Source organism: Choloepus didactylus, chromosome 1 (genome assembly GCF_015220235.1).
Source record: "Choloepus didactylus isolate mChoDid1 chromosome 1, mChoDid1.pri, whole genome shotgun sequence".
NCBI classification, from domain to species: domain Eukaryota; kingdom Metazoa; phylum Chordata; class Mammalia; order Pilosa; family Megalonychidae; genus Choloepus; species Choloepus didactylus.
This window is the reverse complement of record NC_051307.1, coordinates 15,654,417-15,674,217: the sequence shown is the minus strand read 5'-3', so window position 1 is coordinate 15,674,217 and position 19,801 is coordinate 15,654,417. Positions and strand designations below refer to the sequence as shown.

Here is a 19,801-nt window from a genome sequence, read left to right as displayed (position 1 = left end):
GAGGGCTGGATATCATTCTGTCCTACAAGGGCACCAAAACTTCTTTAACCATTCCTGGTTAACAGTGACGTTGTTCCAAATGTTGGCTATTACCCCCACAGCAGTGATTAGCATTCTTATGCTCAAGTCTACACTGCTTATCTGCCATGGACTTGACACCTATTCTTAGACCTGGAATTGTGCCACAAGTTCTCAGCTCCACCCAAACTAGCCTTCCCCAAATCTCCGGGGATGTGGCCAGGGAGTTCATAGTTCCCAAATGTCCCTCCACCCCCACCCCACAATTAGGAATCACTGTTAAGTGAGGGTCTATGCACATTTTGAAGCCCTCTGACCCTGACTAAGAACTGCTGTCTCCCAGAGGGGCTGTAACACTTCCTCCAGCAAAGGACCTGACTGCAAAGCAACTTTGCCAATAGCGATGCTAATTTGGTAGGTGAAAACACCCGAATCTCATCTGTATTACTTTAAAGCAGAGATTCCTAACCTCGGTACTACTGACTGACAGAGGTGACTGTACCGAGCACTACAGGGAACCTCTACCCACTAGATGACAGGTGGCCCCCGCCCAGGATGACAAGACACAAATCTCTAGACATTGGAATACATAACATTAAGCTATTAAAGCGCTAGAGTCCCGTGAAGCACTAGAGAATATTTCTTCCCTCACAAGGAGAAAATAAATTACAGCAAATGCTAGTTACCAAACACTTACCTTTGTTTTCAGCGTGGATAACAAAAGATTGATGGTAGAAATCCTATCTTCCTTTATGCCTGAGCTAAAAATGCAAGGAATAAATTCTGAAAGTAAAAGTTTCAAAGGGTTAACTCAAAAGAATTTTTGAAAATGTGCAGTTTAAAGAAGTTCACTGCTTAAACTGTACAGCAAACCAACAATGGCATTTACTTTTTCTCCTAAAGTTTTGTTTTTGATTACAGAGCCACTATAGGAATAATGGCTTCTTTCAGGGAGCCAATAGTGCCTAAAGTAGAAACAATGACAGAACTTTTGAAGAAGTTCAGTAATTCCTTTAGTTCCATTTCACTTTCCTTTTCTTACATTAGGCAAAATTAATTATATACTGACATTTTGCAAGAGAGTGGTGGTATGATTCAATTTTCTAAAACTTCTCTTTATATATACTTGCCCAAAGATATGTTTAAAATGATGTCCATGAAATACTGATTGGTGGTGGAAGTTAGGGTGATTTTGCTTGTTTTTTGCATTCTCTTTGTACTTTTTGGTCCATGAGTAACAACCACCAGAGTTTGCTGCTTTGTTACTATGTGCTGGCATTATAATTTTACTTGATCTGTATAGGCTTATTGGGCAAACATGACTGTTACATAAGTAGATTGATTTTCTTATAAAAGAAAAATCAGAAAATATCAGACAAACCAAAAGAAGAAAATTTAAAACCAACCCAGCCTCCTCTACTCAGAATTTAGCACTATTAGCATCTGGTTTAACAGTAAACTGTTCACCTTCTGAATGCACCCAAACTGTTATACATAATTTTTGGCAAAATGCAATAATTTACAGTTTTATAACTGAATTGATCCCTAGTCATGTATCATTAAAAACTGTGATGGCGATTTAAGTATATTTCCACATTATTTCTAAGAGCCGTATTCCCTCTTACGACTAGCCCTCAATTTGTTCAACCAATCCCTTGCTGGTGGTTAGGAGGGGTCCAACATTCAGCTAATATGAAAAAATATCCCCTAACCAAATCTCTACTCACATCTTTAAGTGTTTCCTTGGGATAAATGACTGGAAGTGGCATTGCTGGGTAACACATCGGGAAAGTCTGGGTGCATATGGCCAAACTGCCCTCTAGAAACTTTATCCGAAGTGCCTCCCGCTAGCAGTGTGACCAGTACCCCCAAATCGTTGTCCTTCAATAAAAGGCCAGAGAGCTGAGACAACATGGTGAACTGTGAAGAGACTCTTGCCTCTTCCGGGGGCAGTAGGACGTCCCACACAGGACCTGGCCACAAGCTGTGGGGCCACCTGCACAAAGCAGGGCTGACCTAGGCCACCACCCAGTGACCCCAAGAGTTCAGGCCAGGATGTGGGACCACTCACCTCCTACTAGGGCGTGATTCCAGAGCCTCTCTCCTGGAAAACCACCAAGTGCTAAGCATGGGTTAAGAGCCGGGCCATTCCTGATAAAACGCAAATGGCCCTATGAGATCACACTCTGCCAAGCCTCACTCTGGAGAGATAGCAACCAGGAGGTGGCCAAGCTGGGGGCCCTATGGTGGTATTCTGGTAACAATGGCTTGAGGCACCAAAGTCATTCAGTTTTCTCTTTTAAAACGATTATTCAGGAAAGCTGGGTACCAAGGCTACGTGTGTCAGTGTGCTCTCTCTGGGGCCATAAATCCTCCTTTGCTCTAGTATCCTCCGTTAGGGCATTGCTCGGCATTCCAGAGGGCTGAACAGGAATCTCTTTCTGTTCCCTCTAATCAGAGACGTGAAAACCACGCTGACTGAAGCTTCACCACACACAGCTCCTCCAGGCAGAGCGCACCGCACTCTGAAGGCTGCAGATGATTGTGATGTTTAGGTTCATGTGTCAACTTGACCAGGTGACCCAGCTGTCTGGTCAAGCAAGCACTGGCCTAACAATTGCTGTGAGGACGTTTGTGGCTGGTTGATAAACCAACAGGCTGGTTTGCTGAATTATCAATTGGCTGCAGCTGTGACTGATGACTCACCGAAGGGTGTGTCTTCCACAATGAGAGAATGCAATTGGCTGGATTTAATCCAATTAGTCAGTTGAGGACTTATAAGGAGACAGACAGAGGACCTTCACTTCTTCAGCTGCCCAGGGAAGCGTTTCCTGAGGAGTTCGTTGAAGTTGCTGGTTCGTTTCCTGAGGAGTTCATCGGACATCTTCCTTGGAGTTGACAGTTTGCTGACTGCCCTACAGAATTTGTACTTGTGCATACCCACAGCTACGTGAGTCACTTTTATAAATTTTATAGTCATAGATACCTCTCATTGATTCTGTTTTCCTAGAGAACCCTAACTAATACAGATGATTTTTTAACTTACAGAAATGGTTAGCATCCGGTTTCTCAGAACAATCACACACAGGCTTGCCTAAGGGACAAGAGGACACCCACCTTTCAACTCCAGCACTTGCGCTATGGTGCTGTCGTCCCCGGCAACTAAAAAGGAAATGGCGAACTGCACGTAGGCCAGCCGGACGTCAGGCACCCCCTGGAGGGAGAGGAGACCCGTGGTCAGTACACATCCCCACCCTGGAAGGTAACAGGCGCACAGGGCCCGTAAGCACCAACCCTCCTCAGTGCCACGAAGGTATCCCTCTCGCTCTGGACCGTCAGAGGGATGGAAGTCTGAAACCAAGGGTCATCTCTTTACGGAAAACAAAGCCTCGTGTCTTCCCTTGTGCCCCCTCCCACCCCAATCTTTCTCCCTACTTTGCCTTCTAAGTCCTATTCTAAATACAAAAGTATGGGTTAAGAAAACGGTTAAGTACCTCCATCCCCAACTGTAACACATAAATAGTTTATAGACCACTTTGGTACACAGCAAAAGATTCTCAGCCTATCTTAGTAGCCTACCTACTTGCCAAAGAAATTAATCTATTTTTTTTTAAATCCAGAGATAACAGAAAGGCTGGTGCTACTTTTGATGAGATGCCAAAAAGGAATGGCTGGTTTTTATTGGATATTGTGGCTGAGTTTGCAACGCCTAACAGAAACCAAGCATACACGCTGTGCTATGACAAAGCAGGCCTGTGGCCACCCCAGGACTGCAGCCCACCCTGCCCCACAGGCATTGGCCATGACCCAGGGCAGTGGGCATCCTCGGTGAGGGCCCGAGGGCCACGACCAGCAGCCAACGCTTCTGGGGATGCCACTGGGGCTGTCTGATCAGTTTTCCCTCCCCGTGCCTTGAAGACAAGCCCGTGTCTCAGCACCCTGCTGTACATCCAAGGATCCCAGGCACATGGTCATCAGGGCTCCCGTCAGTGGGACCGGAATGAGCACACATGCTCAGCACCCCCACTGCTTGGCCAAAACTTTTCCCTACTTCTGTTACTCCCACGGTATCTTAATCACTGCCAAGTACTTAATGCCTGTTATCTCATAACAGCCTCAGGCAGAGATGCCTACTATACAACCTCTACAGATGGGGAAACTGAGGCTTAAGTAACTCACTCAAGGTCACAACACAGCTACTAAGGACTGGTATTGAGATAGTACATCATTTTGCAAACACAAAATGCAGGGGCTTGTCCAACTGTACAAATGCTCTCCCTCTGCAGGGCTCCCACGGCATTTTCAGTTCCCTTCTTCCCAAGGTGGGAGGCCCAGGCATGGCGCCGTTTGGGTCTCTATGCACGCATTTAATTAATTCCACCTGTTCGGTTGGGTTTATGTTTCTTTTGGAGAGCAGCGACGCCGACCCCTGTTCTCTAACATCTGGCTCTAGGCCTCCGACGTCTGCTGTCTTTCTTGAGAAGCTCTCAGTCCCTACCAGTGAAACTTTTTAGACCAGTGCTGGGTTATTACAAATGTCTCAAGAGCTTCAAACTAGCCTCCTTGTTCTTGGGACCCAGCTGGGGACCTCTTTGCAGCACACAGCTTTGGGTACGATGATAACTAAAGCCCTAAGGAAGAGCTGCCCTTGCTCAGTGTCAGCAGCACTCCGGGGCCTACGCTCATCAAGCCAGTGCTTATAAAACTCCAGCTGCATCCTAGAGGCTGTGGTCTCGAGCTGAGAGGACACCAAGATGACAAAGGCCTTGTCCCTGTCCTCAAGAGGCCTAAAGTAACCACGGCCCCCAAGCTATCCAGATGTTTCATTGTTCAAACAGACATAACATCCTCTAACTGAAACACAGCTGTTTCTTATCCTAATTGATATATGCCTGTGTTTCAAAATGTGTCTCAACATGTATCTCATGCTGGTAAAGTGCTAAAACTTGCCTGGCAAAATTAAATGACATCTTATCTTTTCCCTGCTTGTGGAAAGGTTCCACTAGGGTTTTTTTGCTGTTGTTGTCGTCGTCCCCTGAAGTAGGAGGACTGAGAGTCAGTACCCTGCAAACCTGGCCCCAGTCATCTGACATTCTAGTTCTGTCTGTCCCCACTGTACACAGAAAGCGGGACAAGATCCAGTCCAGGGTCCCTCTGGCAGTGAAGTTCTAAATGGAAAGGAACTTCATTATCACTTCCTGGCACCCATTCTGTATTATATCCCAGACAACCCCAAATTTCTAGATCCCTGACACTGTGGAAGAACTAGATGAAATCCCCAAGACACGGCACCTGCCCAGTACAGACGTGCAGACAGTGCCCCTGCCATGCCTCCAGCCCGTCCATCTAACCACAGACAACCCCTCTGCCAGCTGGGCTTCCACCCCCACCTGCAGCACACACCATCCCGCTGATGGGCCCCGAGAGCCAAGTTAAAAGCGGATCTCCCCACGCACCGGCCCCTCATTCCTTCGCTGCAACCTCACAGGGCTATTATCCCAGGGAGAAAACGTCCTGAACTCTTTTATGGCTTGTTCTGCAAACGCTGTCTAAAATAGACCAAAACATATTTGGTAAAACTCTCTTTGGCAGAGGATTTTAACATCGCTTTGTTTGGCTGAATGACTGTGCTCATATCCTCTCTCTTCCTGGGGCCTTGATAATTCCCTTTCAAATGTTAAAATATACTCATTTCAAAAAAAAAAAATCTACCTGTATCCTCAACAACTAAATGACATAGAAAAAAGGGCAGGGAGGGAGAGGGGCAGAAAACGTAAAGATTCTAAGAGATTTAAGAAATATACAAACCAAACGCAATGTGGGGACCCTGTTCAGACCCTGACTTGAACTACATAAGGGTAAACACATTTTCGAGGCAGTCAGAAAAAACCGAGAACCAAGTGGGTATTTGGGGACACTGAGACATTATTAATGGCAATAGGTATAAAAATGGTACTGCAGTTCTGTTTTTTAAAAGGTCCCCTTCCATTAGAGATACACACTGAAATATTTATGGTGAAATATGATTCGTTTCTGGGATCTGCTACAATAGTTGGCCGCAGGAACAAACTGAGACGTGGGAGAGGGGCTGGAGTTGGAGCTGGATGGTAGGTATTTTGGGGGTCACTGTACTAATCTCTCTATTTTTTAAAGCCCCTGACCTTTGAAGAGGGGAAATAACTTGCTCTGAGACCCTGAGATGAAGCAGCTCCCTGTGCAGCCTGGTAGCTGGGGCTCGGGAAGGGACATTAGGAAGGGAAACCGTGTCGGGCTTTCCCACGTCATCTGCTCCTGGTGGGTGGTCTCGGTAGTGAAGTATATTTTTGCTCCCATCGCTAGGAGGGCTGAGGTCAAGAGAGACTGGGGCTGGCAGGGTGAGGGAAGCTGGGGATAATTACTGCCAGGCTGACGGTAAGACCAGAGAACCAGGATATGCGCTCCAGTGAGCACACAGCACACAAATCCTTTTTATTAGAAATGCAGTTGAGCATCAGGAGCCATTACTCATTGAATGGAATTTGTTGACATGTTAATAATACATAGTTTCTGTGAGACACTGAGACTTGGAATATTTTTTTCAGAGAACGCCTTATTTGCAATTCCAGTAAAAGCCCTGACACAGGGTCGACCTCAGCAATAAAAGTTGCCTGAAGTTATTATTGATGCCTAAGTCTACTACTTGACAATGCTGAGAGAACTCATAATTCCTAAGAATATTTAGAGAACAGAGTCGCATATAGTGACCAAAGACTATTCTTACGTGGTTTTCCTCCTCGGCAGGTAGGGTCTGCTCTTCATGCTCAGGAGGGCGGGTGTGGCGAGACGCTCCGGCAACTGGAGGGAGGTGCTTGGACATGCGTTTGGGAGGATGCCCTCTCCCAAGCCTGTGAACCCTCCAACTTGTGCTTTCTCCTCAGGAACCTTCCCAAACCCAATGAAATTTCTAGAACAGCTAGGGAATTTTTTTTTTGTTTGTTTAAATACCAGCTCTCTTGAACCAACCATTCACACGTCCATCCCTCTTTGGCACAAACCAGCCCCCACCCACTGCAAGAACCATAAATGGGAGGCACCGATGCCACATTAAGAGCCATGGATGACTTCTTGGCTAAGGTCATTGGCTTTGACTCCAAAGGCTTTCCCCAAAGTAGGCAGGATATGAACAGGAGGGCAGGGACACTCTACAAGGTTCGCCACCACGAGTCACATGGAGATTATCCATTTACTTGGTAGAGACAGGTGCTTGCGAGCTAAGCCATCCTCACAGGCCAGACAGGCAGCAACGCTAAGCCCCTGAAGAGCAGCCAGGAGTCGTGCCCATGGTTTAGGCTCTGCCACGGCTGGGCCCCCATGGCCACTGGGAGAGACGCCATCCCCCCAGAGCTGTCCAGCGGCTGCAAGGACACACACTTCTCCGTAAAGATGCCACCCACTCCCTGCACACGGACATAGCGACCACGGCTGGAGAGAGGGGAACAAACATGTCCCCACAGCCCTCCCAGGGGAATGAATGCACACGGGAGACAGCACAAGACACTCGCTTGGAGTTCCTACCTTGGAATCCCTCTTGGTTGCCAGGGCGTACAGGGGCTTTTTACTCCAATCGAATTGGCTGCAGACATCCCTGGCTGCTTCAGGACCCTGGGCCACCAGGGCAGCCATCAGGTTCAGGCAGGCTCGAGCCATCCTGCACAGGGACAAGGAGGAAGTCAGTCACATCAGGGACAGCAGAGACACAAAGCCCCCTCACCCACCACACAGCCAACTGCATGCCTGCAAAATCTAAGAATGGAGACCGAGAAAATCAAGAATAGAGAACATCAGAAATGAAAAAGATGGAAATTTCTCTCTCAAGTAAATCATCATGTAACAGAGTCAAATCTCAATTCCTGCCTTTGTGGGAAACACAGGAGGATGTCTCCTTAAGGGGAACCACTACACACGAGCTCATGGTGGACTTTCCATTCTGTAGCCATCAGTATCTGTTTATTGAGTGCCTACTACATACTAGGCACAGGGAAGGTGGCAATTTACAAGAGCGTCCAGGGCCTGCCCTCATGCACCTCCTCAAGCGAAGGAGACAAGCAGCCAACAAATAGAGAACATTATGTCAAATGTATAGTCATACAAATAAAAAGGTACAGTGAAAAATAAAGCAAGCTAAAGGCTAGGAAGTGACAGTGGCAATTCCACTGGACGTACCACAGTCAAATCCTCCTGAGGTAAGACTTCAGAAAAGCCCTGACGGCAGCGCAGAGGGCACCGGTGACTATCAGGAGAAGACTGTCAAGGCAGAAGGGATGGCCAGTGTAAGGGCATGTTTGGAATGTTCCAGAACACAAGGAAAGTGGCAAGGCAGAGGGATCGAGGGACAAGCACTCTGAGAGGAGCCAGGGACAATGAGGGACAGTCACCAGAGGAAAGAAGCCAGAGACATGGTTGCACAGGTTTCCAGACCCAGCCCAGGTGTCCTCTACGAGACGGTAAAGCTCAGACACACGGGGAGAGGAAGAGAGGCCCCACCAAAACGTTAGTCTTGCTCTGTAAAGGCGGGGGGCTTACTTGTAGCCTGAGGCATACAGGGACTCGCAGATGAGCTTCATGTGGTTATTCAGGAGCTTTTTCACGATGTTGGTTCCCACAACATGAAAATGTGAGAGGTCACTTGCTGTCCGCAGTAAGATGGCCTCCAATGCTTGAAATGTTAATAGCATCTGTGAAGACAGAGTCGACACACTTATGAGCATCTCAGCCATCTTCCTCTTATATTACACATCATAAACACGCTGAATAGAGAACAGCCTACTTACGATGACACAAAATGATATGGAAAAAGTCAATCCTGTTCATAATTAGTCTCACTGCTGTGGGGATATTCTAGTCTACAGCCTGACAGCAATAACCCTGAGATTTGAAAAGTTCCTAAATATCCCAAATTTTGATGCTCCTTGGAACCAGAAGTCAACCGTCAACTCAGTGTTTCTGAGTCTGTGGCACAGAGCTTTTTCTTGTTTTCATTTTGGTAAAACATACCAGGTTGACACCAAGTGGACAGATGAAGAATCTACAATCCTGTCTTCTGGTATGACTCACCAAATGTTAATAAGAAGCTACTGGTTTCCACTAAAATACTTTCAAAGGACATGAATACAAAATTGAACATATTCCTATGGTACAGGGCCAAAGCAGCGTTCTCTGTAGAAAGCTGGCAAAGCCTTGGAAATTTACACCACACCAATACAATAGTGGTATTGACTTTTTCTTCCCTCTACGCCAGGTAAGGAACAACGTACTTCATTTTCAGGTCGCTTGTCTCCACTCAGGAACTGGAAAATTTCTGCACACTCAACCGAGATCTTTATATATTCTTCCACCACATCATACACGCCTTCTCGCGGCAGCTTCTTGGCAGAAGAGACAAACGTTTCCAAGGCTGAAAGTACAGTTGTGTTCAGGTGTTAACAAGGACGGTCTCCAATCCCTAAGCAACTCCTCAGAAACCACCGCGGCCGCCATGACTGCACCCTGCTCTACCCAGGCAGTGGCCGCGCCCTGGCCACCCACACAGCCAAGACACTGCTGTGGATGCGGTGACATGCTTGGAAATGACAAAGGCACACTGGAATACAACACGAGAGCACTGTAACTCAGGGGCGGAAATTCAGGCTGCAGCAAGTACTCCCCTGCACCCCAATTAGCGTCAGTTCCCTCGTGTATGAAATAGGGCTAACGAGGGAAATGATGATACATGAAATGGTAAGGAAATGTCACCAAGAGCTTGACCTGTATGTATCACATCATTTCATTCTCACTGAATGAAAAGTACTCATAAATTTTTTCTTTCCATTTTACAGATGAGAAAACCGAGGTCCTTGCCCAAAGGTACACAGCTAGCAAGTGGCAGAGCCAGGACTCGAATTCAGGTGATCTGGCTCCAGAGCCCATGTTGCCTCCACTCAAAAGGTGGAAACTGGGAACATACTCAACAGAAACGACTGTTGTCCTAAGTGAGATAAGGTATACAGTGTCCGCGTGGTGCCTGAAACGTTAGCTGAGGTTAATGCTACTTAAAGCCCACAGGGGTGGGACTTGCGGGCATCTTTCCCCAAAGGGCCAGGCCCAAAAGCTCCTCAAACATCTTCCCTCCCAACAGCCTGGAGATTCTGGTCTCCAGATCATAATAAGTTCCCTATTATATTTCCTCTAGTTAACACAAACCCTCTGCTGATATCCAAATCCCTGCCCCAACCCCATCCTGCTCTGAGGACTAGACAGGGACACATTTCACTGGGGCCTTACTCTCAGTTGAAAAAAATGGGAGAGGGAAGTAAATACTCCCATTAAAACACTTGGTCATTATTCCTGAACAGAAAGTAAAATACCAATAAACTTTTAAGAGAAGCACAAGTCTTCATCTAAACATCAGGCCCACGGCAGTCTGCTTTGGGGAGGGTCCCAACCTCCCCCAGGGACCTTCTCCTCTGCCCTGGAGCCACACACACTGGGTCTAATCCTTCTTTCCCACACCAGCTGCCTTCACAGCAGTCTGTGTGTCTGAAGGCCAAGCACTTCCTTGAACCTCTCTCCGAGGATTACAGTTTCCAGATCCTTCAATGTTCAGATCAATCTCTCCGTCCCCTTGGAGTGCAAGGCCCAGGCGAGGACGCGGCACTGCAGGTGAGGTCCACAAGCTGCAGGCAGGAGGCCAATGCATCTTTCTTCCTGGACAGCACCTCTGTGTGTCTCTGATTCAAGTCCCAACATGCACGTGAGCTGCTAAGCTACACCAACAAGTCCTGTACTTGTGCAGTGGGTTTTGAGGACCTATGAGCAGGACTTCACAAGGAGTGTACACTGGGTAAGAACAAAAACCCCAGAGCCAGATTGCCTGGGGGTGCATCCCAGGGCAGCCATTTATTAACTGCATAACAGTAAGCAAGTCGCTGAATTCAAAGCTTTGGGCTCCTCGCCTGTAAAATGAGAAGAGGGAAAAGGCCCACCTTACAGGGTTTGTGTTATGAAGCATAAAAGAGCTAATTTACAGGTAAAGTATCTACTATCACACTTAACACAAGGTAAATCCTCATAAAAAGCCCCAGGCCCCCGACCGTCCTCAGTAGCAGCACTTATGCATCCTCTCACTCTCAACCTTCTACCAGCCTGGCAAGATCTTTTTGGATCCTAGTTTCTGCTACAGGTCAACATTTTCCCCCACAGCAACCACACCCGTTCATTAAGCATTTATTGAGTGCCTTTTATGTGCAAGTCCTGCTCAAGGGACCAGGGCTAGACCACATCCCTGCAGGACTGGAGCATAATCCAGGGGGAAAGGCAGAAAATTAAACAGGCGATGGTAAGAAAGGGCAATGGGTGTTATGACAGAGGCGACTATGGTCCGTGAGCCCAATCTGGTCACTTTACAATGCCCTACCCTGTCACTCAAGAAAACTCAGGAGAAAGTGAGAGCAGGGGATGCTTTTATAGGGACAGCAGAGCTCATGCTTTTTTATTTTTTGTTACTTATGGAATCATTTGCCAAACTGTGACATAAAACTCCCAGCATCCAGGGTGCTGAAGGGTGAGAACCACTGGCCTACTATATTTGCCATCTCTCTGGGTGCTCGTTCTTTACTGACCTCTGATCATGTGTGCCAGGCATTCCACTTGGGAACAAACTGGAAATGTCCTCTACCCACACGAGGTTTACAATCCAATGGCAGAGACCAATGTTCACCATGGATATGTACTGAGCACCTACCCCAATCACTTAAATAATTACAAACAATAAGTAAGTGCTATGAAGCAAAAGAGTATAGTGAAATATAATCAGGGAGCATGATTTAGATTGGAGGATCAGAGAAGTGTTCTCTGAGAAAGTAATGTTGAATCAGATAGTGATCAGAATGATGTGCAAAGGCCCCGAGTCTGGAAGATGCACAGTGTGGCTGGAGCCCAGCGGATGGGTGAATGAGTAGATGGGTGAGTAGGTGGAAAGGGGGCTTGGAGCAGAACCTTCATGATACAGGGGGCCTTCATGACCTCAAGCCAACTTCAATCCACACCTGAGTACCCTATGGGTCTTTACCAATCTAACCCCAAGCTCTCTTTCTCTACTACTTCCAGAGGGAGTATAATCAGAGACCCTACCTCTGGACTCACTAGCATCCATCAACTCCACACCCTTGATCTCCCAGTGAAGTGATCCTATCACAGGAAGTTATGTGAGCATTTTCAAGAGGGAAGAGAGAGAATCCAAGACAGAGACCAGAGTCAACACAAATCCAGTACAGCCTCACCTAAGAGGTTCACAGTTTCACGGAGACTTCCACTCTGCCACATCTTTTGACTACATCACCTATACCCACTACCTTCAGTACAGGTTTCCTTCCAAAATCTGTTCAAATGGTACAGCACCTGAATGCCATAGTTCTCTCTGTGCAAACCATGAAGCACATATGCAATAAATTTCAAAGTAAACATGTTCTTCCTTCTGCCATAAAGTCCCTTGTCCCTGTTTCTCCACCACCCTGCAGCCCTGCCGAAAAGCCACTTCCTGAGGGGAACCTTCTTTCATCTCCAAGTCAGGAAATCTATAGAGATGAAAGTGGATTAGTGGCTGCTTCGGACTGGAGGATGGGGAATGGCGAGACAGGGGAGTGATAGCTAAAGGATACAAGTTTCTGTTTGAGGTGATGAAAATGTTCAAAAAATTGACTGTGATGATGACTGCATATATCTGGGAACATACTAAAACACATGGGTAAACTGTATAGTATGTGAATTAAATCTCAATAAAGCTGCTTTATATTTAAAAAAAGAAAGCTTAAAAACAAGGTTTGTGGGAGGAAAATTTGAAACTGAAGAAATTCTGGCCATTAATTTAAAACTTCTTTAACCTGCAAGAAACACTATCACAGCACCAATGTTTCCATCCGCCAGTATGATCAACTACTTTTTCCTCACAACCTGGGTATTTTCCAAAGCGTGGTCCCACTTCTCAAAAAGAGATTAAATTCTAGAATCCGCTCCACATCAGTCACTGGTCCAATCTTGGTCAACTAACAATTCATCACCACGGCTTCTGGTTGCTTGTCACATGTCATCAAGGCAGAGTAAGTGGTGTTGGAGGATCTGAGTTACTGAGACTATTACTGACAGCCCAAGTCGTAGCAAACCACCGAACTGAACAGCCCAGAGCTGACTCGCAATAGAGACTCAATAAACGTTGCTTGTGTGAAGGAGCTGTTCACTTGATCTACTTACCTGACAAGGGCAATCAACAGTAGAGCCTGCTGAGGCAGGAGAACTAGACAAGGGAAACGTGAATTCGCATGAAACTGTCACAACCAAGAAAGGTGGGGCCTTCTTGCTGCCGCTGGCGGCCCAGGACACAGAAGGTAGTGGGCAGCCCTGGAGCTGCCCGAGCCGGCCCAGGACCCTGGACGTCCAAACACCCAAAACGGGGCGGACGCCTCAGCCGTCCGCCTGCGAAACCGGAGGCGTGGCACTGACCGTCGATGGCCCGAAAGGTGCAGAAAAGAGGGACTGTAGCTAGCACCCAGAGGCCTCACCCGGATCGGGGACGGGAAGCCACCTCGGAAGCCCGTGCGCCCCGCTCCGGGCCCGCGGCCCCGCACTCACCCGACCCCGCGCCCTGAGGATCCTTCAGCTGAGCCTTGAACCGCACGCCGGTGAGCTCTTCCGCGCGGGCCCGCTTGACTGCGCCCGCGGGGGAAGCCGCGCCGTCCTGGCCTCCCGGGGCCTTCCTCTTAGGGACCCCCATGACCGAAGGAATCGGGTAGCAGGAGCGCGAAGGGGATCCAACACCCGAGGGGACCCGCAAGGAGAACGCGTGACACGCACCGACGCGCGACTCGAGCCCACATGTGAGCAGGAAGGGGCGGGGCTATAGGAAGAGGCGGGGCTACAGGAAGAGGCGGGACCTCAGGGGAAGGTAGACGGAAGGGGCGGGCCTGTGTGGGCGGGGCCTGGCGGAAGGGGCGGGGTCTCTGGAAGGGGTGGGCAGGCTGCGAACTGGCGCGGTTCCGGGTTGTGGCGTTAGCTCGCGTCCCGAGGGTTCTCACCTGAACCTGTAGCCCCGGCTGGCTCGCTGGCGGTTTGGGTCCAGCGGACACTTCCCGACGCCCTTCAGGCTGCGGCTCGGGGGAGCCCACCGGGACGCACCTACCACCCCGGGCGCCTTCAGGCCGGCGGCGCTCTCGGGGGGGTGGGTCCTTGCCAGGAAAGACTCCCAGACCCCCGCATTGCCGCCTCGTCCTGCCGCCGGGGTGCCGGCCCGGAGCATGGTGGGAGCGCAGTCAGAGTCCAGTTTGTGACCTGAGGGTCCCTTAACGGTGCCGCCTGAGGAACTTGCCTCGGCTTCACATACAACGGGGTTAGATACTTTGCCAGTTGCAGGCCCTGCGGGTTGGCGGTGAGGGCGGATTCCCCCTGGCTAGATGCCCGCCGGGCTCAAAGCCGGGAGGTCCTCGCTGGGGCCCCTGAGCCGAGGGCCGTGGGCAGGCCCCTAACCCTGACCCCTCGCTTATCTCACAGTCCGAATCAGACCGGCTTGTCCGGTGGGTTGGCGCTCCAGACTGACTTCCAGCGGAGGCTTTCCCCCACTGATGGGGGGACTTGAGGCCTGTCGTCAGTGTAGGGTGGGAGGAAAGGATCAAATGAAGTAACGTCTGGGAAAGCCCTTCCAAGACGCTGTATCGGCCTCCACGTCAAGGTTCTTGCCATTAAAATGGAGACAGCAAAGCCAGCCCTAGCCAGTCCCGGGGCTGTTGTGAGTCGCAAATGATGCAATGTATGAAACACTGTTTCAAGGGGGGGGAAAGTTCAGTGTGTTTTATGTAAGATGCTATTAATTGACTTGTGAGCCACATTAAATACTCTATGAAATAAAATGGAGGTATAAATGAATGAGTAAAAACAGCTGTGCATTTTTTAACGTTACTTCATCAATACTTGTTTTTGTGTTCAAATAAATTATGAACCAGCTCATTAGATGAGTAACTTGATGATTTCCTGGAATTCTATCAGATTGTCCTCTAGTCTGGGAAATACTATCTTGTGGAGGATAAGCAGATGTGTACTGAGCATTTAAAGATGTGGCCCTTTGGGGCCTGATGGAGTCTCAGAGTCTGTAGTAGAAAAATACCATCGTGTGGACCCTGAACCTCTGGCCTGGCTGAACTCTAGTGCCTGTGGAAATGCCCATGTCAGACAGAGGGAACCACCCCAGCAGGTTTGTGCTGGTGCCACAGCAGGAGACAGGGTTAACAAGGATCTTAATGATAAATACAGTGGGACTACTTGTCCACACTGGTCCTCTTTGGTTAATTGCCAACCATCAACTTTGTTTTCTGCCAAAGTGGACCTAAACAAGATACAGCCAGGAGAGATGGGAAATAGTCAAAAGTCCTGAGTTCAATTTCAGTTTGTATGACCTTGGGCAAATTACTGGATTGTCTGGTTTGGATTCTTATGAAGACTCAGGGTAAGGAACTTGCCAGTATTACCTAGCTAGTAAATGGCAGAGCTAGGACTCATCTAGTGTGTTCCAACCCCAATTTAAAGACAATGAAACCGAAGTTGCCAGTACATGTCCCGGTACTGGCAAGGGTTCCTGGTTCCGATGGCAATAATAACTCTCAGTACAGGTTGATGCTTCAGACTAAATCGGCTTGATGCCATGAACCATTGAAGCCAGGTCTCTAACTCCCCTTGTTCAGAAACCAGGCTTACCAGCCAACCTCAGAATAGGAACTTGGTTCTCCTTCAGAAAAGCTATGTGAAGACAAAGCTTCTTAATTGCTCCAAAGAACATTCTGATCTGTTGAAGATTGTGCATCATTGTTTGTGGGACATTCTAAGCTGGTATCCTGCTCCAGGACTTTGCATTTGCTGTTTCCTCCCTCTGGAACTCTTTTCCCAGGCCTTACATGGCTCATACTCTGCCTTCCTGTGGGCTTTTCCCATCACGTTTTCTCCTTGTCTCCTTACCCTTCTGTATTTGCCTTTATTACACTTAGCACCTGCTGAAATCAGATACTTTTTTTTTTTGGTCAAATTTCTTGACTAAAATGTGCACCATATAATGGCACAAAACAAAGTTCAATGTTCCGTTCCCACTACCTAGAACAGAACTTGGCACATGGTAGGGCTCACTAAGTGTTTCTTGAGTGAATAAATGTTTATATAGATAGAATCAGTATCTATATGGACCTGAGTATTGAGCTTGGTTAATGTCAGTCTATTCTAAAAGGCAGGGTGACCTGTCACACAGCCTCAGGATGCAGGTTTCTGAGTCTACAAAGCTGCAAACCTGCCCTTGGACTATGGGGAATTAGCCAAGGGACGTATCCAACCTCTAGTAGCCAACCAGTTCATCTCCAGTGACGCCACACTTACCATTCACACCTGTTAAGTATGGGCGTTTATTTCTTCTTCATTTCTGTCTTACAAGGTTAAATTCAAGTTCTAGAAAAGGGTAAAAGTAGAAGCTAAACCGGAGCCCATATCAAGTTCATATTAAAAACATATTTACCAAGGACTGTCAGGGTGTGAGAAGTATACATTGTTGTACACAAGATGAAGTTATTTTGATGGTTCCTTTGCATAATCTCATCCAGATAAAAGCTCATTAATTCAATAACAGTATAAAGAAGAGACTTATGAAATTACTTTCTCTATTCTGTTACACATTTTAATCTCTTTAGTGATGAACTTTTTAGTTTGGCATCTACCAAGATCAAGATCTTTCAATTATATGTTTAGCAATTAGAAGAATGAACCATTAATTCAAAGACAGTCACTCCATGGAAGGACACAATACCCAGGGGCTAGAACAGAGAATTAAGCCTATGGCTTCCCCTCAATTCAGTTCAGTAAAACATCAACATCCACTTCACTAACTGTTATGTGCATTGTTTTGTACCACCAGTCATAAAAGATTCAAAAAATTATAACACACTGTACCTACCCCCAAGGGACTTAAAATATCATTTTAAATGTGACACACCTGATAAGTTCAGAAGTGAAATAAAGAGTTAAACAAGAGTCCAAGATGCTATAAGATGTCACAAGACTGTATGGTAATTGCCAAATAAATTATTTGAGCAATAGACACATAAACTTAGTGTAATCTAGGTTAGATCCACATGGGCTTCTTACTGCAATGATAGTGAAGCAGGAAAAAAACAGGAGTTAGAGACCTGGCTTCTCTGAAGCAAAAATTAAAGAAGAGTAGAAAACGTTCTTCTCTTACTCAATATGGAGTAAAACAGTCTTTAGTGTGAGGCAAGTCTCAATAAAAATCATGACATAGATGAAGTCTGTCTTCTTAAACCTCCCCAAACTCCCTCTCTGCACACCCACCTCCACACACACACATACATAACATAACATCTTGTTTTCCCCATCTTCTTGAAGTCCCAACTGCCGCAGCTTTCCCAGACCTTATCTCCCTGGGAAACACCTCCTCTAAAATTATTTCTTTTTCTGCCTTCCTCACCACGCTAAGTCCCCCCTCCAACCTCACCCTTCCTCCATAACCTGTTCCCTTACAAAAGTGATTTTAGCTAGCCATCAGGAAATAGAGAAATTTTAAATAAATTCACCTTAAGGTGTTGAAGAAGAATAAGACTTTGCAGCCTACCCATGAGTACTTTTGAAAAAGGACACTTGGAAATCACAACCCGAAAAATGCATTTCTAGTTTTGTTTTAGTCACTGTGGCAATGAATGGGGGAGGAGGAGCAGGTCATGGACAAGGGAGAGGAGGAATTTCTGAACATCGTGCATAAAGCTGCCTGTGAACTACGGTCATAACTTCATATACTACATTTTATAATTTTAGGATATGCCCCAAGATTTAAAAATATACTTTTCACATCCATTCTGGATGTATGCACTGATCCTTCTGAGATAGGACCGACAAGGGCTTTGTCTTCAATAAATGTGTATGATATTCATATTGATAATCAGTTTCACACTGGACAACCCAAATATCCTAGGTTGTTGAGTTGATGACCCCATTCCTTGAATAGCAAGATGTAGCATACTCCACACCCAATCTAGAGATTAAGATCTCAAATCTATTGCACAGACTGATTTAACATCTAATCATTAGGGAAAAATACCAAGAAATTCAGAAAATTTGAATACTAATGTACTCAAATTAATAGATTTTAAGAAAATGTTATACCCACAAACAGAGAATACACATTCTTTTTAAGCAAACGTGGAGCAGTCATAAAATTGACCGTGTTTTAGGACATGAAGGGAGCGCCAATAAATTCCAAAGAAACAACATCATGTAGATCGTGTTCTCTTATTATCAAGCAGTAAAATTAGACCTTGATAATGAAAGGATAAGTTATTAAAATCCCTTAGTCTGGGAAACACAAGGGAAATTAAGAAAGACTTGGAAAGACACAAAATAAACACTCCATATAGCAAAATCTGGGAACACAGTTCTTAGAGGAAAATTTATAGCTTTAAATACATTTATCCGGAAGCAAGAGAGATTGAAAACAAATGAGCTAGTAAGTGTTCAAATTGGAAAATGTACAATGGAACCAATCCAGGAAATGAGGGGAAAACATTAAGGACAGAAATCAATTAAAAAGAGATTGAAAAAACACTGAAGAGTATTCATTCTCAAACCAAAAACTGGTTTTCATTTTTGCTATTTGGATTAACTAGGCAAACTTCTGGCAAGGTTAATTGAGGAGATTAAAAGAAAAGATGTAAATAAACAAAATACAGAAGTAAAGGAGGGAAATTTGTATACAATTAATAAAGATTTAAAAATAATAAAAGAATATTATAAATGGCTAATTACTCATAACTTTGGAAACTAAAAGAAATGAACAAATTTCTGGTAAAGTGTAAAAATCCCAAAGGCAGCAGCAAAAGCAATAGTAAATTTGAGTAGACCAACAATCACTAAAGAAAATAACATGATAATCAAAATTTTCCCAAGGTGTAGATGATTTTGCAGCTAAGTTCTAACAATCTTTCAAGAGACAAATAATACCTCCTTTACTCAGTTTGTTCTACAAAACAGAAAAGAAAGAATGCATATCAACATTTTTTGTGAAGCCAGTATAACTTTCAATACAAAATCAGCAATGGATAATACAAAGAAAGAAAATGAGGAAATTATTTCACTTATGGACAGAAATGTATGTAAATAAAATATTAGGTAACTGAATCCAGTGCAGCATTAAAAAAAAAAAAAAAAAACTCAATACAAGGATGGTTTAACATCATGAATATATAATTCAGCAAATTAATGGATTAAAGGAGATAAGTCAATTATTATCTCAATAGATGGAGAAAGGCACTTGAAAAAAAACACCTATTTATGATTTTTCAAAGATAATCACAGAAAACTGGGAATAGAAGGAACTTCCTTAACTTGGTAAAGAATATATTTACCAAAAACCTGTAGCAATCATCATACATAATGGAAAAAAAATTAGATGCCCTTGAATTAGGACTGGGAACAATAGGGAAGACAGAGATGCCTACAATTTACCCTATTCTCCATAAGGCATGATAAATAAGAGACGAAAGAATTAAATGAGGTAAAACAGTCATCTACTTCGAAAATTCAACAGAAACACGAACTAAAGAGTTTAGTGAGGATGTCAGAATTAAGATTACGTTATCAAAATTAGTAGCATTACCTCTACACTAACAATAGTTCACTTAAAAATAAAATAGAAAACAAAATACCATTTACAAGGGAAAAAATTAACTGTAAATTA

General features: G+C 45.6%; 1 protein-coding gene across 2 annotated transcripts in view; it reads right to left on the bottom strand.

Annotated features, from left to right (window-relative positions):
• The window catches only part of URB1 (URB1 ribosome biogenesis homolog), an 88,124-nt gene extending 74,221 nt beyond the window's left edge, over positions 1-13,903 (bottom strand). For both annotated transcript variants that reach the window (XM_037832584.1, XM_037832593.1), the window contains exons 1-6: positions 13,660-13,903; positions 9,312-9,451; positions 8,581-8,732; positions 7,573-7,705; positions 3,136-3,232; positions 716-801 (exon numbers count right to left, since the gene is read on the bottom strand). In XM_037832584.1, the coding sequence (XP_037688512.1) occupies positions 716-801; positions 3,136-3,232; positions 7,573-7,705; positions 8,581-8,732; positions 9,312-9,451; positions 13,660-13,801 (750 nt within the window). In that variant the 5' untranslated portion in view covers positions 13,802-13,903. The remainder of the gene's footprint in view (positions 1-715; positions 802-3,135; positions 3,233-7,572; positions 7,706-8,580; positions 8,733-9,311; positions 9,452-13,659) is intronic.
• Positions 13,904-19,801: the final 5,898 nt, after the last annotated feature.